Source organism: Fundulus heteroclitus, unplaced genomic scaffold (assembly GCF_011125445.2).
Source record: "Fundulus heteroclitus isolate FHET01 unplaced genomic scaffold, MU-UCD_Fhet_4.1 scaffold_244, whole genome shotgun sequence".
NCBI classification, from domain to species: domain Eukaryota; kingdom Metazoa; phylum Chordata; class Actinopteri; order Cyprinodontiformes; family Fundulidae; genus Fundulus; species Fundulus heteroclitus.
The window spans coordinates 511-19,061 of record NW_023396655.1 but is presented as its reverse complement, the minus strand read 5'-3'; the positions used below and the strand labels follow the sequence as shown (position 1 = coordinate 19,061).

The window sequence follows — 18,551 nt, the reverse complement described above, 5'->3', positions numbered from 1 at the left end:
GCATTAGCACCTCTTATGCTACATGCTAAGCTAGCGTTAGCACCTCCTAAGCAGAGCAGCAGGCTTAGCCAGTTTTCTGGGGGAAACCCTGCAACGAGTTGTGATGAAGAGGAGGAATCCATCAGCTGCTGAAAACGGCTCCTAAACTTTAGCTCCATCCACACAGTTAGCATGAAGAAGGAAATCTCCAAACCTGATGGGTGCAGCAGAACTCTGGGCTGGAAAACATCCCCCATCATTGGTGTCTCCTCTGCTGCGTCCTGCCGCTCTTTGAGCTCCTGCTTCCCTCCAGTTTCTCCGCTGTGCCTCCAGCTGCTGGACTTCTTTCCAGACTTCATCACCTGCAGCAGCTGCTGCTCTCTTTCAGCCTCACCAACACTCCCGATTCTGGCCTCACAGCAAAACAAGGACAAAGAACCCGGAGGAGATCAACGCGGCTGCGCGGTTGGGAGGCGGGGCATCAGCGCATTGACTGTCGCCGCGCATAAAGTACGGCCGCCATCTTGGAGCGGTCGTCCTGCAATAAACAGAGGCGTCAATCTCTTCTCAGGATTTCTCATCAACTTGTTGGTAAAACAAAACATAAGCATGTCAAGGTTGCATTTTTGCTTTATTTTTCTTCATTTTCTTTAAAACACTTAATAAAATAAAATAGTAAGGGTTGTCTTGTGGTGTTATTATTAACATTGTTTAGTGTTTTCTTTATCGCAGAGAAAATCAAAGTCTTCATTGAGCCATGTTCACTTTAACCAGACAGATATCAATCCATCACCAAACACTGTTCCCAACAGATTTTGTTTATTTAAAATTTTGTGTTATTGATCGGAAAAGATATAAGCTTGTTCCGTTGGACACAAAAATAGCTGAAAATATGAGAGTTCAGCCTAATATTTCGGTAAAACATGGATTCTAATGTAAAACATGACACAACAGTGGATTAGTGACAGTTCTAGTTGCTAATTTGTGATTGTTAATGCCTTGTGTTTTGCTCGAGCAAATGTGTTATTTAAGTACTTTACACATTCCTCTCTATGTTCTGTAATAAATATTTGTTCTCAAGAATGAGAACATATTCCCTCTCTTTAAAAAAAAAGAAAAAGACGTTTTTAGAACCATCAATGGAGGACCTAATATTTTAGCTGTCAGAAATATCTAGTTCCCCTCTGAAAATATGTGAACAAATTACTCCAGCAATGTTTTATTCTTTATTCCTCTCTTCATAACTCCTGAGCATTTGTACACATTTATCGTATATCACGTGTCGTCTCCCTGTCCCTGTAGAAATGTCTCTGAGACGCAGCAGGTCTTCAGGACAGGCAGGTGTTTTGCAGCCCAATCATGCAGCCGTTTCTGATACTCTCCCTTGCTCCCTTGATTTTATGTGCACCCTTCAGCATCAGCAGGTCCTCATGTGCTGGTAGGTTGGAGCGGATATGCCTTCCCAGCAGCATTTGTGCTGGTGAAAGTCCGTTCTGCAAATGTTCACTCCGATAGATCACCAAGCTTTTCTGAAAATCATATCTGTTCTGTGCTTTTTTTAATCAATGTTTTCACAGTTTTCTTTTTTTAAACACAGAATTTTTTTTTTATATATATAATTTTTTGTTCAATACAAACTGCACACTCAAGGCCAATGTCCTACAAAACAAACATACAAGAACAATATCAACAGAAGGAGGTAGCAAATATTCTTTGTAGGTAATCCATTTGTCCCACTTGCCTTTAAATGCTGTTTCTTTGAGTCTTAGAGTGAAAGTCATTTTTATAAATATTTCTTGTACAATATCAACCCATTGATTATAGGTGGGGGGTTTGAGCTTAAGCCATTTTCTGGTTATTGCTTTTTTGCTGCTGTAAAAAGTACTTTAACCAAGTACCAATCACCCATTATCACCCCATAGCTATATTGCACAAATATAAGGTCTTACATGTCATGGGTATAGAATAGCTTAAAATGTTATTTAATGCCAAATACACAATTTTCCAGAACTGTTTAATTTTTAGGCAACTCCAAAAAACATGAGTATGGTTTGCATCCACCGAACCACATTGCCTCCAACAGACTTGTGGTATTGCTAATTGTTTGCTCTTTATAAATGGGGTGATAACAAAGCGGACAATGTTTTATCCAAATTGAAGTTGGGAATATGTGCGCTACAGCATCGAATAACGAGGATTTTCTCATGTTCAGGGGGGGCTTAAAACTTTTAAAATGTGAAATGCTATATACTTTTGTTATGTTCTAAAACTATCAAGTACTGAGAAAGTCATGTGCTGAAATATTTTACATATATAACGTTTATAAATATATAAATAACAATATACAAAAACATATATTTACATATATGTATACATATATACATAGATACATATATACATACATATATATAAGTATATGAATGTTATTCATATATTTAATATGAATAACATGTAAAATATTTCAGCACCTAATTTCCTAGTAGTTGATAGTGTTAGTACATCCACTGACTGTAGAATTACCTGTGAAATATTTTCACTCAGACAGAAAACTGCTTCTTGTTGCAACCAAATCCTATGGGATTCTGTGAGAGTAGGGAGTAGCAAGATGGCGGCCAGTGACTTCAGTTTTTCGGCAAAATCAGCACTCCAGTGTATTATATAGCTCAGTGACCAGAACCCAGATAACCCAACAGACACACCGACTGCTAGAATGGAGCTGTTTCCAGAAAGTGTGACATTTAAAGAGTCCTCAGGCTTGAAGTGGTCGACCGGAGGAGGACAGCTGTCTCCACTTCCATCACTGCAGGGACAGATGTGGAGAGGAGACAGCGGCAAGAGAACAGGAGCCATGTTGGCAGAACATTTCACTCCATCACCAATTTAGAAGGGACACTTTGTCCTTTGAATAACTGAAATATATCAAATATATCAGCAGGTTTTGCACAACAGAGTTCACTTCCTGTTGCATTTTTTATCGTTTACTGAAATTTTATGCGTTTTGTTCGCCATCTTGGTGAACAGGTAGAAGTCTGTGTAATCTTGCATATCTGAAACCATTCTTCGTCAGCAGGTGTGACACCAATCTCTTTTTCCCATTTCTCTTTAACATGCTTACTAGAATGTTTTTGGCTAACATGTAATTTAGAATTTTTTTTTTGCGTCTTTGAATCATATATTGCCAACAATGCTTCCAAAACTGCATTAGGTTTGCTACCCCTGTCACATTTTATTTTTTTCTTATAATATTCTCTGAGTTGCAAATATCTAAATAAGTCCTGATTACAAAGTCCAAATTTATCCTTCAATTCTTGAAAACTCTTCATATCAGAGTTAGAGCCTTGTAGATCCAATTTTTAAATGTTGAGTCAAGCATACCTGGCTTAAAATCCTTGTCTGAGTTTTTACACCCAGGTTTCAGGCCTGATCAGTGGTTCCTAGCTGAAGCAGCTGAAGTTTTAGCGGTCACCTTTATCGGTCCAGAAATTATTACTTCAGTTTTGTTTTTTTTCAGTTGAAGAAAAAGTTGGCACTTAGATTTCTTATAAGCATTTACTCAGCTCTGTAATGGATTCTTAGTCACCAGTGACATGGCGACGTAGAGCTGTTTTGTGCAATTATACACTGTTTAAAGTTATTTAATGTATCATAAGTAACTCTCTGTCTGTTAAGTATTGTCTGGTGATGATCAGCTCTTAAGCTGATATCAGGACAATGGTTGAAAGGGGTGAATACGAGCTCTAGCGATCTTTTAACAGCAAAACCTGCAAAATAAAATTGATTTTTACCGATGACGTCATCATATGGCAAAAAACACTAAAACAAACTACATTACGCCCCCGCGGTCTCCATTTGTTACAAATCAATTTTATTTTGTTAATTTACGGTTATTTTTCAGTAACTTAATCGAGGCATGAAAACTTTTAACATTATTTTGGAATGCTTCTGTGGCAAAGTTACATCTTAAGAGAAATTTCCTTCCTCCAATTTAAAAAAAAAAAAAGTTGTGAAGGGAAACTAAACCATAAACTCTTTTTATTTTTAATAAAAGTCTGCAGCCATTTTAATTTTATCACGGCATTCATCACTTTTAAATCAATAACGTTTATTCCTCCATTTTTCTACTGATATTACTATGTCGTTCTTTCTGATCACATGTTTTATATTATTCCACATGAAATTGTGACATACATACACATATATATATATATATTTGTGTGTGTATGTGTTATGAATATAAGGATCAATTTGTTAAATCTAAACATTGTGGTCTTCATTATTTCATAAAACCGTGTCACATGTGAACCTTTAGGAACAGACTTTTTGGGTGAGTATTAAAGAGGTAAAATGAATAATATGAGGGAAAAAAGACCTAAAGTAAAAATAAACTAACAAACACAAAAGTGATAATGTTATGATAAAAACATCATATTATGAGAATTAAGGGGGAACATTTCCAGAATATTGAGTTTGCAGAATTATTTCACTCCTGGAGTAACAGGGCCAGGTTAGATTATGTTAAATATTTTTATTCTTTAAGAGAATAAATTCAGGAGAATGAAGCTAAAGGGATACAAAAATAAACTTGTAATATTACAAAAAAAAAAAATACTACGAATACAAAGTATATTCAGAGATTAAAGTCCCTCTGATACTGTTTAAGTGACTGAGTAACTGCAGATTTGCCACATTTAAGATGGCGGACGCTCTGACGCATCGCAGCATAGGCAGAACCCGTCCAACGACGCGTCTACTCTTATATTATGTCTATGGCAGGGACCATGGCGAATTTCTTCATAAAATTGTCCGTTTACAAACCGCAATCCCGCTCTCGAATAAAACCTACACCGTGCCGACAGAGCGGCCATCTTAGGTCAGACCAAGCTGCAGTCAGAGAGAATAAGTCAGTTCAGGAAAATGTTCTTTATGTTTTCAGACACTCTGAATCCGGTGAATTCTCACCCGATTTCCAGATAAATTAGCTGACTGAAAACGTCACCCCTTTAGGGGCTACATGGGACCAATTGATTTAATTAAAAGATTGATTGTCTAACTTAATAAATAATTTCGATCTTATATTGACAGTCAGCAAACTTCCAGAGCTCCGTCCCAGGATGCCCGACTTTTGCTCGGCTTATGGGTGCGGAAATAAAAGGGCATTACAAACCAGATCCCGGGGAATTACCTTCCACAAGTAAGATTTTATGATAGATCATCCTCATACCGATGGAATCGGAGAAAAGTACATTAAACACCCTGATTTCTAAAAGATCTGACTGAGGATATATATATATATATATATATATATATATATATATATATATATATATATATATATATATATATATATATATATATAGATAGATAGATAGATAGATAGATAGATAGATAGATAGATAGATAGATAGATAGATAGATAGATAGATAGATAGATATAATATATATGTATAGATACAGAGAGAGAGATGTGTGTATAATTTGTGTTTATTATATTGATATGTAACTGAAAATATATAACTGTGAGTATATATATCATCCCCTTAGACTTCAGTTTAAGTTGTTTTTGTTCTGAATAAATATGTGTAATCTGTCTGAAAGGTCACCAGCATTGTGAACATATGATTAAAATTAAATCTGAGCTGCCTCCTATTCATTTTGACAGCAGATGTCTGATCTGTGGTCTGACCCAAGATGGCCGCCCTGTAGGCACGTCAGCCCAGCAGCCCGCAGCATACAATGGGGCGTCTACGTATATGATGTCTATGGTTAAACCAATCATGTATAGTGACGTCATCAGAAGGCGCAGGACCCTGAGTCGATCTGGTACCTACACCGGACGTGTTATTTAACGACTGGCCGAGGAGCAGAGCGGACTTGTTTTCACTCATTCCACTACGAGCAGCTGCCACGTGTTTTCCCTCGAGTGAACCAGGATCAGTGCGGACTCCCCCCCCCCCCACACCTTTCAATCATTTGAACGGTAAGTTGTTTTTAATCTAGTTAACTTTGAGTGTGAAGCTCTTATTAGTCTTTGTCCTTTTCACTAGTGTGCAATTCTATGTAATACGCTGTGTAGTAACCCGTGTAGAACCCTGTTGAATAAACAACCTCGGGCTGTTATTTGTTGTTTTAGTTACATTGTATAAACCACCTCGTGGCATGCTATCCGCCACACACTCACAGCGAGTCACCAGAAAAACAAGGGACCACGTGCAGCTTTTCTATCTACACCGCGACTCCATTGTTCCCCCGTGTTTCCTGGACCCTGGTGGTCAGGAGACCCAGGGGCTGCTCCATTGAAGTTTATGCGGGGAAAGGGGGCTCTGTTCCTGGGTTTGAGATAATAATAAAACTCATGTTATCATATCTTATGTTTCAGATTCACATCCTCAACATGACGCCCCCCAAGCAAAATCTCTGCTGCCCACTCTGCCCTGCTGAATATACCTACATAGGCAAGCACCTGAAAAACAATCATGGCTTGAAAAACATAGAAGAGCGAAAAATATTGATGAAGTACTGTAATGGGAGGATCAATATTAGAAAGATGCCCTGTCCAGTGGATGGCTGCGGTTATGTAAGCACTAGGCTGGACAGGCATATTGATCAAGCTCACCCTGAGGTGGAGGCTGAGCGGACGGCCCAGATGATAAATGATTTGAAGTACCAGGTCACCATGCAGATGCTGCGAGCTTTGAGGGCGACAAACCCAAGCCCTCCAATGGTCTCACGCTTAGACATAAACCCAGAAGCAACTGAGGAAGCAAATCAGCATCGTCCCACATTTGAACGTCTTCCTGAAGATCCATCCCCTTCATCCTGCACCCGGTGCCAAGGGCTTCAGGCAAAGAACCTTCAGCTAACAACAGACTTGGGGGAACTCAGAAAGAAATTGCTGTGCCGGTACAGATGGGCCGAAAGGGCAAAGAAGGCGATCAAACGACTGGAGGAGGTATTTAAAAAAAGTTTATTATATTGAATTACTTACCAAAATGTCCGTTCAGGTCTCTGGTTCTCCCTGGTTCCTCCAGACCCACGGTGTACTGTAGGAACCAGGGAGAACCAGAGACCTGAAGGACATTCGTGCACATCGGTACCCAGATGAGGCTTCTCCTGGGGCAGAACGCTAAACCTTAATGTTAAACCTTTAACAGGCCCTCCAAAAGAGATCCACAGGCCCGGTTCCCAGTGTGGACCTTGATGCGCTGGAGGATGAAGCTTCCTCTTCTGATGAAGAACCAGAGCGCGGCAGGCGATCTAAATCGAAGGAGGAAAGACGCACCACCCTCTATTTGTCCAAAGAGTACCCCAAATTCCCACCAAGCATCTGTAAGTAATGTCACTGCTTGCTGTGTTTTTCTATTTTTATACAGCATACAACTTCATTGTGAAACTTTTTTTTTTTTTTTTTTTTTTTTTTCAGTGGAATACATCACAGATTATTGGCAGCACCTCAAAGGCACCCGTGGGCTGAAGAAAAAAATAGAAAATCAAAAATCCAAAGTGGGTCGCATCATGATGTTCCTCTCGTTTATCACAGAAGGGCGGACAATCCTCCCAAATTGGACCTTCCTTCCGAATATTTCCAGGATATACCAGTAAGCATCTCTCTAATGCATTTTAGTTAATATAAAGTGTCCCTGTGTGAAATGCTTCCTATTCTTTTTTTTTTTCTGCGCAGGTGGCCAGAACATCTGCTAAACGAGAGCAAGGCTGAGAACACGGTGAAAGCCTACCTGGTCAATGTGTCCCAGTTCCTGACCTACTTCAGGGACAACCCTCCCTCCTCATCCAGGGTTCCTAAAACAGCCGTGTTCACCGTGCTTCGTGCCATCTCAGAGTGCATTTCAAACCTCGCCTCAGCTGTGGTCATCCGTCAGATACAGATCAAGAAGAGGAAGTTGAGCAGAGCCATCCCCAAGGACCAACTCCACCTCTGCAAGGTCCGGGCCAGGAGGCGCATCCCTGAACTTCTTGGTCAGACTTATTTAAATTTGTACTATGATAAATTACTTACCTGAGTTACTGACATCCAGGAGCCTCTGTGCATGCCCATGAATGTTCTAACCCTTTCATTTTTCTTTTCAGATGAACTGGCTGAGGACCCCAAACCGGAGACCCGCAGGAGCTTCTTCGGGTACCTCAGCGTGTATATAGCAAGCCTCTATGGACACCGGACCAGTTTTCTCAAGAACATGACCGTCTCAGAGGTCGACGAGGCCCAGAAGGAGGCCACAGTCGGGGACGTGGGCTTTGTGATCAATGTAAGTCTACTGATATTGAGATTACAAACACTTTCTACCTTGTCCCATTTGTCCGTTAACACGCCCTCTGCTTTGCACTACAGGTGAAGAAGCACAAAACCAATCAGGCGTTCGGGCCGGCGCAGCTCTACTTAACTCCAGAGGAGTTCTCGTGGGTGGAGCAGTGGGTGCTCGTCAGGGAGAAATTGAACCCACCCACAGACCTTCTTCTCTTCACAGAGAACTTCACAAAGATAGAAAAACTAATTGTGCCGATGCAAGCCGCCTGGCGGGACATGGGGTTGCCCGGGTGCCCCACGTTCAACGATTTCCTGACATCAACAGCGACATACGTAAGTAATTATATCACCTTTCCATGTAATAAACCTAAAATAAAAAGCGTAATATTGAACAGCCTTCTCTATTTTTCAAGGCAAGAAATATTCTGTCCCCAAGTACCTGGTCCAACATTTCGAAGACCGTGTGTCATGGCACACGGTCAGCGGACAAACACCACGCCCTCCACCTCTCAGCATTACAGCTAGCTCAGATCCGTGAGGATTTCGAGCTAGCAATCAAGCCATCACATATGATGGGACGTGGCACTGATGAACCTCCTCTCCTCACCTTGTCAGAGTCATCATGTGAGTCGGATGACCAGGGGAACAGATCTCAGAAGAAGGTATGTCTTATGTTATTTGCAGTAAGTGTCTGCCATACAGAACGATTCACATGTAACAAATGTGTTGTTTTTATATTTCAGAAACTCCCACACCTTGTGCTTGAGGATGCTGCATCCAGCTCGCCTGCTCCTCGTCCTGCATGTACACGGTCCTCATCATCATCCAGCTCCGGGTCTTCCTCCAGCCAGGCCACTGGATCCCAATCAGGATCAAGCCAATCCACCGAGTCCAGCCCTGATTGCACTTCTCACAACGACCCTTCATATGCCCCACAAGTACAAAAGAAGAAAAGAAAAAGAGCATCTCACCGATGTTAACATACAGATTGTTGGGATAAACGTTATACTTCATTAACCGATTTATCTTATGATGTAGTAATGTAAGCTTCTGATATAATCATATTGGTCACATGATAGCTTAATCATGTCTGTGAGAAGAAACAGAAGACACTCTGTTTCTTCTCCTTCCTGAAACAAGAAGACTCAGCTACAAGATTATGTGCTGACTGAACGTGATTGCTCAGCTGTGTATCTTAGTCTACAGCCTCAGTTGTCAACAATCTTGTTTCCCCCACCCTTTAGTACAGCCTCAGTACTGTAACTAGGGAAACGCCCCAAACTTAATAAAATCGAGGAGAACGCTGAGACCGTCAGAGTGGGTTGGAGACTGTAACTCCAACGGTCTCTTCCTACTCTCCTCGCGAGCAAAACCAAACTCTTTGTCTTTCTTTCCTTTGTTGTATGATGTTCTAGGTGCTTAGACCTGACACAGATTAACATAAGACTAATGTGCAATATTCTATTTAGTACACTGTGCTATAATCCGTGCAATAACCCTGAAGGAAATAACTTCTGCTGCTATCACCACCTGAATATATGTCAATACATATATATGTGTATAGTACCATGAATGTAAATAAGACATCATCTGCCCATTCCTATTTCTTTTTGTATTTTTATTCTTATTTTTCTCTTTTTCTTTGATCCACTGTATACATGAAGATACACTATATAACTGATGCACCTTTCCTAATTTTGCACCTTCTTCTGATTATTGACTAATGAGCCGATGTGGCAAGTGAATTTCTCCAATGTGAGATCAATAAAGCCTATCTTATCTTATCTTAAGAAAGAGACTTGCAAGATGCACTCCAGTTGCACATGTACTGAGATCCAGAAAGATTAAAAAATAATCTCAGTATTAATGTACCTTATGTTTGCACCTTAACATTTTTTGTGTTTATTTTAATTTTGTGTGCTGTGTTTGGTTGGTTTGGGTTTAAATTATTCGCTTTGTGTTGCTTTCTGATATTGGTTTGGTATTATACAGTTTGAGTGAAAAAGTGTTCTTTAAGACATTTCTCCATTCATTATATTAGATATATAATCATTATTATTATTATATTACTTATATAATATAGAGTGCCATAAATGCACTAATGGCAATGTTCTCATTCGTTCCATCAACATTACAATTAAAAAGGAAAAAAATAAAACTGATGTCCAAGGTGGGTTTTGATCCCCGCACCTTTATTTATTTATATATATTTATTTATATATATATATATATATATATATATATATATATATATATATATATATATATATATATATATATATATATATATATGAGAATTGTGTATATTTGTGTTGCTAGTAAGAGTGGCTTAGGTTAACCTGAGCTATTTCTGTAGTTCTGCTGCTTTAAGCTCAGGCTGCTGGAGGACATTAAGATCTATTGTCACGTTGCTGCAGATGTAACATTTTTCTCTGATCGTTGACCTCTCCAATGCTGATGTCAAAAAGGGACAAAAAGACTTTTCTATTGAATTAAAAATACATGCTCATCTAATGTTAAGGTAAGGATAATACATAAGATGTTAATGTCTCGTAGCAAGTAAAGGTTAATAGAAGAGGTTAAACTATTTAAAGGATTTCCACTGATTTAGATTTTCTAATCTTTATACAAGACAAATCAAGATGAAAATTGACTCATTCATAGGTAAAACAGAAATAACTCAATTCAACAACTTTATTAATAAAGCACTTCAAGATACAACTCAGTTGGCCAAAGAGTTTTACAGTTTCTAAAAGCAAATAATTCAGAACATAGCAGAATAAAACAGAGAGCAAGGGTTAGGGTAAAAGTACAATAAAAGTCAGGTAAAGAGCAGATACATAAAAACAAGGAATAAAACCTAAAAAGCCAAAATCTCCAACTGGGTAAAAAACCAAAGAGAAAAATGTGTTTTGAGAGAAGATTAAAAAAAAGTGAGCTCATATGTACCCCACCATAATCACTAAAGACCCTTTTTCCTCTTGCTCCACTTTGGTCAACTCCACCCCACTCTGCCCGTTTAGCCGGCATTTCCATTACTGTTTTTTTCCGACCTGGTGTCTACTTTGTTGGCCCTGCTTGGAAGCAGGGCTGAACAGTGCAGAAGAGGGCTACATTGTGACCTGAAAAGACTGCTATTCACTGATATCAGCGTGATCAGCCATATGTCGGCGGCAGCTCGATGGGGAGAAATGAAAGGAGTTTGCCAAAGCAGAACAGAGAGGGACAATTGAAAAATGTTGCCACACCACAAAAAACCTCAAGAGCCCCTTTTCCATTACAAGCCCCAGCATTTAAGCCCCAAGTTTGCAGATATTTATGTCTAAATAACATGTTGTGCTTTTTTTGTCTAAAGTTACATCAAGGGAAAAACATTTATCACAAGCATCAACGAACGAGCTCTTCTCCTGTGTTCATTATACTTTAGTTTGATATAGAATATTTGTTAAATCTTTCATCACAACCTCCTCAACTACACAGTTTGTCTGATGCGTGGATTCTCATGTGTTTTTTCAAATGTGACTGGAGGGAACATCTTTTACCACATGCATCACAGCAAAAGGGTTTTTCCCTTTGTGGAATATGATATCTGTGTTTAAGTTTGATAATGCGGTACATCAGAACAGAACTTCCAGGAACCATGACGAGGAGCACAGCAAGAGCCGTAGCTTGGGCCAGTGGCTCTGTATTTCTATTAATTTGTTTTAATACTTTTTTTTTAATCTTCTTCTAGTACTGTATGTATGTCGCTGTCTTTTTGCATTTTTGAGTGACAGAACCAAATGTTTTCTGGTCAATGTTGTTGCTCATTGTTTTTATATACTGTATTTGTTTTTGGACAAAACAGATGGCAACATGCAGTTTATACCAGGGATCAGCAGCTAGAATTCGCCAAGGCTAACAATCCAGCCACAGCAGCAGCAGCTAGCCCAGATATCCCATGGAAGATAAGGAGAAACGGTTGTGGGAGACCGGTGTGGAAAAGTCAACATACCTGGAGGAAAATATATACACCCTTGTTTCCATCCATCATCATGGGAAACCTAAGATCCCTCATAAACAAAGTGGAGGAGCAAGTATCAGCGCAAGTATAGTAAGGTCGGCTTACCGATGCAAACCAAGACTTGGCTAACTGAGCAAATTCTGTAGTAAGCCCTCCCTGAACATGCTGCAAGCACCCTCATCCTTTGATGACTGCCTACTCTTCTGCCCGGAACTGCACATCTCTCAGCAATCAGCACCACCCTCCATTCAGATGACTTAATCATCAACCATCAATCAGCCACCCTCCACCACCCTGGTGTTTTTTTTTCTTAACACTCTGATTGAGGAACATACTGTGAACATACTGCGAAAAGTGAGGAAGGCTGTAGGTTCGGACGGCATCAGCTCCAGATTCCTGAGGTACAGCACAGATCAGCTGTGTGCTATCATGGGACACATCTTTGATATCAGTCTGACACAGGGGAAACAAAAACAGCTGTGGAAGACCTCCTGATTGATACCAGCGCCTAAGACCCCAGACCCCAAAGACCTCAACAGCTACAGGCCTGCAGTGCTAACATGACACTGGATGAAGACCCTCAAGAGGTTAATTGTCAACCATCATTGCACCCTGATAAGGTCTTCATTGGATTCACTGGAGTTTGTCTACCAGCTTGGCATCAGGTTGGATGATGTCATCATCTACTTGCTACACCAAGCTCTGGCCCACCTGGAAAAACCTGAGTGCACCATGAGGATCATGTTCTTTGATCCCTCCAGCGCATTCAACACCATTCAAACAGAACTCCTGAAGGACCAGCTGGAGAGGTCAGGAGTGGACCACCACCTGTCCCAGTGGATACTGGATAATCTCACTGGTTGACCACAGTATGTTAGGACATGGGACCATATCTCTGACAGGTTGATCTGAAGTATGGGAACAACGGAGCGAACGATGCTGGCACCATTTCTGCTCACTCTCTTCACTGCAGACTTCTCCACCTGCTCAACAGGCGGCTACCTTCAGAAGTTCTCTGATGACTCTGCCATAGTAGGTTGCATCAGAGATGATGATGACTCAGAGTACAGAGTGGATACAGAGCTTTTTACCCTGGTGCCAGCAGAACCACCTCACCAATTAACCTCTAGGGAACTGATGTTGAGATAGTGGACTCGTACAAGTACCTGGGTGTTCACCTTAATAATAAACTGGACTGGAGTTACAACACTAATGTGCTTCACAAGAAGGGTCAGAGAAGACTCCCATCTGCTGAGGAGGCTGAGGTTTTCTGGAAGGCAATCATATGAAATTCTCTTCCTGTTGCTTAGATACTCTACCAACCAGTTTATTCCTAAAAGTGATGGATATTTTGGCTCCTGACCATCAACAAATAATAGGTTGTTTTCTTCTGGAGCCTTCCTACAGGCCCTTAAGACTGCAGTAATCAAACCAGTCTGTAAGAATAATAACCTGGATTCATCAATACTCAGTAATTATTGACCAGTATAAAATTTGCCATTCTTGGGGAAAATAACAGAAAAATAGCTTGTCCACAATTACACAAGTTTTTGGACTTGAACAATAGTTTTGATGTTTATCAATCAGGTTTTTGTCAATATCACAGAAACTGCTCTTTTGAGAGTTTTCAATGACCTCTGAATTAATACTGATTGCAATAAAATCTTAATTCTAGTTTAGCTCGATCTTAGTATCACATTAAACATGGTTGATCACAACATTTTACTATCTTGACTAGAAAGTTTTGTTGGTAGATCTGACACATTGCTCTGCTGGCTTAAATAATTTTTTCATCATAGAACATTTTTGTGTCCATAGGTAACCACAGATCTAAGCTCAATAAAATAATTTGTGGAGTTTCCCAAGGTTCCATGATTGGCATGATCATGGACCCTGACCTGAATCTCAACAATAACATTAGACTTATCATTAAGACAGCAAATTATCACGTTTATTGCCAGAATTAGATGGCTGATGTCCCGACAAGAATACTGTAACGCTGTAACACTGTTTTTACAGGACTTTCAAAACAAATCAATAAAGCATTAACATATTCAAAATGCTACTGCTACAACAACAAAATACAAAAAAACACTATAACAATTATGCTGATGACACACCACTATATATCAGTCTTTTACAAGGGGACTACTGTCCGGTACAATCACTCATTGATTGAACAGATTAACACCCAGATATGCCAAAACATTTCTTCAGCTAAATAAAGAAAACTGAAGTTTGGATTTTTGGGGCAAAACCGCACCGTACAAGTCGGTGCCCACCTTCAGTCCATTGGTTTAAAGAGATCTGATGGAGGCAGAAATATTGGCATGATCATGGACCCTGACCTAAATCTCAACAACCTCATTAAACTTATCATTAAAACTGAAAATTATCACATAAAAAATATTGGCAGATTTAGACGACAAGACAATTATAATGCTGTTTTTACAGGACTTTCTAAACAAATAAATAAGACAAATCAATAAGACAACTACAACATATTCAAAATGCTACTGCTACAGTCCTTACAAAAACAAAGTGCAAAAATTATTTTTACTCCGATTCTGAGGTCCGTACATGGGTTACATATTGCTAAGAGTAGAGTTTAAATCTCAAAACATTTACTAGTCAGAGCCCTGATTACATCACTATGCACATGGCACTGGAGAGCTCTTTCAGCGACAGAAGGAGCCCATCCACAAGTCCTTCATCCCAACTGCTGTTAGACTTCATAATCTCTGCTGCTTTGAATAAAACTCATTAAAAGTTCTGATCAGATCACAAATCATTAACATTGTCTCTCATATCCTCCAACTCTCATATCCTTTACTACTCTGGATATTGCTAGTACAATCATACATATTACATTATCTTTTCACATCATTGTATGGATCGGCTGTTGTTTTTCCTAAGCATCTCAACCAAAACGTATCTCTCATGTGAATTCTTGTGTCTCTTCTAGAGTCTGACTTTAAAAAAAACATCCTTTTTCCACAAGCATCACAACCAAATTGTGTCTCTCCTGTGTGGATTCTCACATGTATTTAATACTGCATTCCTTTTACCTGGGAGGTCCGAACTCACAAATCACAGATTACGTCATCTCCGCAATTTTGCATTCCAGTTTCCCTCTGTCGGTCAGTAGGAAAAACATGGACTCGCAATGTTGTTTAAAAAATAACAATGAAAATAACGCTGTACTAGGCAGTATTTTGTACAAATAAATAGAGGTGAAACATCCCCACTGATGAACACTAAAGGGTAGCACCTGCACGCCCAACTAAATGTTAGATAAATAAGAGACTGCTGCTACAAACAGTCAAAGTATAAGGTTTTACTCAATATTGCTGCGAGTAGCAGCAATCATGAATGTCGAAGTCGAGTACTTTACTGTTTCACCAACTTTCCAACTTGTAATATCAGGTTTAGGGGCCATTCCAGTTACATTTTCCAACCCGCAGGTGGAGAATTCTGACTACAGAGGATAAATGGAACACACTATAAGTCTGATGTGTCGGTAAATCTTTTACCACATGCATCACAACCAATTGGTTTCTCTCCTGAGTGGATTATGTCTCTATTTAAATCTAAGTTGTTGTGACATGCGTCACAACCAAAAGGTTTCTTTCCTGTATGGATTCTCATGTGTCTATTTAAGTCTGACTGGTCAATAAACCTTTTACCACATGAATCACAACCAAAAAGTTTTTCTCCCGTGTGGTTTCTCATGTGTCTTTTTAATTGTGACATCCAGGAAAATCTTCTCCCACATGCATCACAACCAAAAGGTTTCTTACCTGTGTGGATTCTCATGTGTATATTTAAGTATGACTTGTCAATAAATCGTTTGCCACAAGCGTCGCAACCAAAAGGTTTCTCTCCTGTATGGATTCTTGTGTGTCTATTTAAGTCTGATTTGTCAATAAATCTTTTACTACATGCATCACAACCAAAAGGTTTTTCTCCTGTGTGGATTCTCATGTGTCTATTTAAACGTGGCTCACTGGAAAATCTTTTCCCACATCCATCACAACCAAAGGGTTTATCTCCTGTATGGATTTTCATGTGTGTTTTTAAACGAGAATTGAGGGCAAATCTTCTTCCACAAGCATCACAACAAAAAGGTTTCTCTCCTGTATGGGTTCTCATGTGTACATTTAAACTTAACTTCCTGGAAAATCTTTTTCCACAATCGCCACAACTAAAAGGTTTCTCTCCTGTGTGGATTCTAATGTGTTTGATGACTTCCCACTTTGAGGAACATCTCTTCCCACATGCGTCACAACCAAACGGTTTGTCTCCTGTGTGAATTCTTGTGTGTCCTTTTAAACTGGACCTTAACGAAAATCGTTTCCCACATGCATCACAAACAAAGGGTTTCTCTCCCGTATGAATTCTCATGTGTCGTTTGAGCTGTGACCTATCAGAACATCTTTTTCCACATACATCACATCCAAATGGTTTCTCTCCCAAATGTGTTCTCATGTGATCATTTAAGTATGACTTTGAGATATATCCTTTACCACATGCATCACAACTAAAGGGTTTCTCTCCTGAGTGGATTCTAATATGTCTTTTTAGCTGTGACCTATCTGAACATCTTTTCCCACATGTATCACATCCAAATGGTTTCTCTCCTGTGTGGGTTCTCATATGTAAGCTCAAATTTAGCTTTCTGGAAAATCTTTTCCCACAATCACCACAGCTAAAAGGTTTCTCTCCTGTGTGGGTTCTCATGTGTAAGTCTAAATTTAACTGCCTGAAAAACCTTTTTCCACAAGCATCACAACCAAAAGGTTTATCTGCTGTGTGAATTTTCATATGACCATTTAGTGCTGACTTTGATGAATACTTCTTACCACAATCATCACAACTAAAAGGTTTCTCTCCTGTATGGATTTTAACGTGTCTAATTAGTTCTGTCTTCAAGGGGAATCTTTTCCCACATGCATCACAAACAAACGGTTTATCTCCTGTGTGAATGCTCATATGACTAGTAAAGGCTGACTTTGAGGAATAGTTTTTACCACATGCAACACAGCCAAAGGGTTTCTCTCCTGTGTGGATTTTCGCATGAGTTTTTAAATTTGACTTCCTTGAAAATCTTCTCCCGCATGCCTCACAACAAAACGGTTTCTCCCCCGTGTGGATTCTCGCGTGAATATTTAAGTCAGACTTTGAGGACCATCTTTTACCACATGTGACACAGCAAAAGGGTTTCTCACCTGTGTGGATTTTCATATGAGTTTTTAAATTTGACTTCCTGGAAAATTTTCTGCCACATGCATCACAACCAAATGATTTCTCTCCTGTGTCGTTTCTTAAACGAATATTTAAATCTGACTTTGAGGAACATCTGTTACCATATGCATCACAACCAAGGGATTTCTTTCTGGTGTGGATTGTTATGTTTGTCTTTAGATACATTGAATCTACATTTGAGTCATCTTCTTTACTTTTCTCTTTTATATAGTCTGCTGAAGTGCTGGCTGGAAAATCTCTGACTTCTGTTTTCTGTTGATGAAAGTAAGAGAATAGAGGTTTCTCTCCAACCTCTTCATTCCTCATATGAACAGCAGTTAATGGAAATTTTGTATCCTCAGTTCCCTCCTTCCGACTCAGTTGCTCTCCATCCTGGTTGGCCCAGATTCTTTCACTTTCCTCCTTTATGTGGAGTAGCTCCAGCTCCTTCTGGTCCACATCAGGATTCTGTTCCTCAGGGACCTCTTCTTTAAAATCTGATGGCAACACTGAAATGCAATACATCCATTATAAACAGGTATATTTTGACAATTTTACAACCATGGTAAAATTTAGAATACTTAATTAGAAACACTTTTTGTTTCACTAGGTGAAATGACCCTTCCATCTTGAGTAGTCAATACATTATGTATTCAGAAAAAGGAATGAAAAAAAAAAAACAATCAGACCTCTCTGAGAACTGCAGGTGGGGTGTACGATATAGCCAAAATTTATATCACAGATTTCTCAATTTGGGCCAATACGATATAATTAGAATGTTGATATAAACAAAACAAAAGCCTCAGAAAAAAATAATAAAATGCATAAAACCCGGAAGGTCACTCAGTGACAAATGCTGTAATAATAGAATGTAATGTATATTGTGATATATATAGATGATGAATTATTGTCCACCCCCTAGGCCTATAAAAACTGACTAATCCTAATCTTCGGTCCGAATGGAAAGAATCAGTCAGATGCCTTCATGTCTCATCCTGCCCTCACCTCCTCTGTCCCTCCTCCTCCTCCTCCTCCTCCTCCCATTGAACACATCACTTTTCACCA

General features: G+C 39.4%; 2 protein-coding genes across 2 annotated transcripts; one reads left to right on the top strand and one right to left on the bottom strand.

The window, feature by feature from the left end:
- Positions 1-5,788: 5,788 nt before the first annotated feature.
- LOC105923806 lies at positions 5,789-9,436 on the top strand (the record flags this gene model as incomplete). The annotated part of the gene is given in 9 exon segments (XM_012859740.3): positions 5,789-5,956; positions 6,356-6,928; positions 7,131-7,305; positions 7,400-7,574; positions 7,658-7,953; positions 8,065-8,240; positions 8,324-8,572; positions 8,653-8,901; positions 8,983-9,436. Coding segments are annotated over 8 exon segments (2,115 nt in total). The 5' UTR covers positions 5,789-5,956; positions 6,356-6,370.
- A 1,483-nt stretch (positions 9,437-10,919) lies between these two features.
- Positions 10,920-18,014, bottom strand: LOC105923807 (oocyte zinc finger protein XlCOF6). The gene has a single exon (XM_021314999.2). The coding sequence runs from the start codon at positions 18,009-18,011 to the stop codon at positions 15,744-15,746; it is 2,268 nt and encodes a 755-aa protein (XP_021170674.2). The 5' UTR covers positions 18,012-18,014; the 3' UTR covers positions 10,920-15,743.
- Positions 18,015-18,551: the final 537 nt, after the last annotated feature.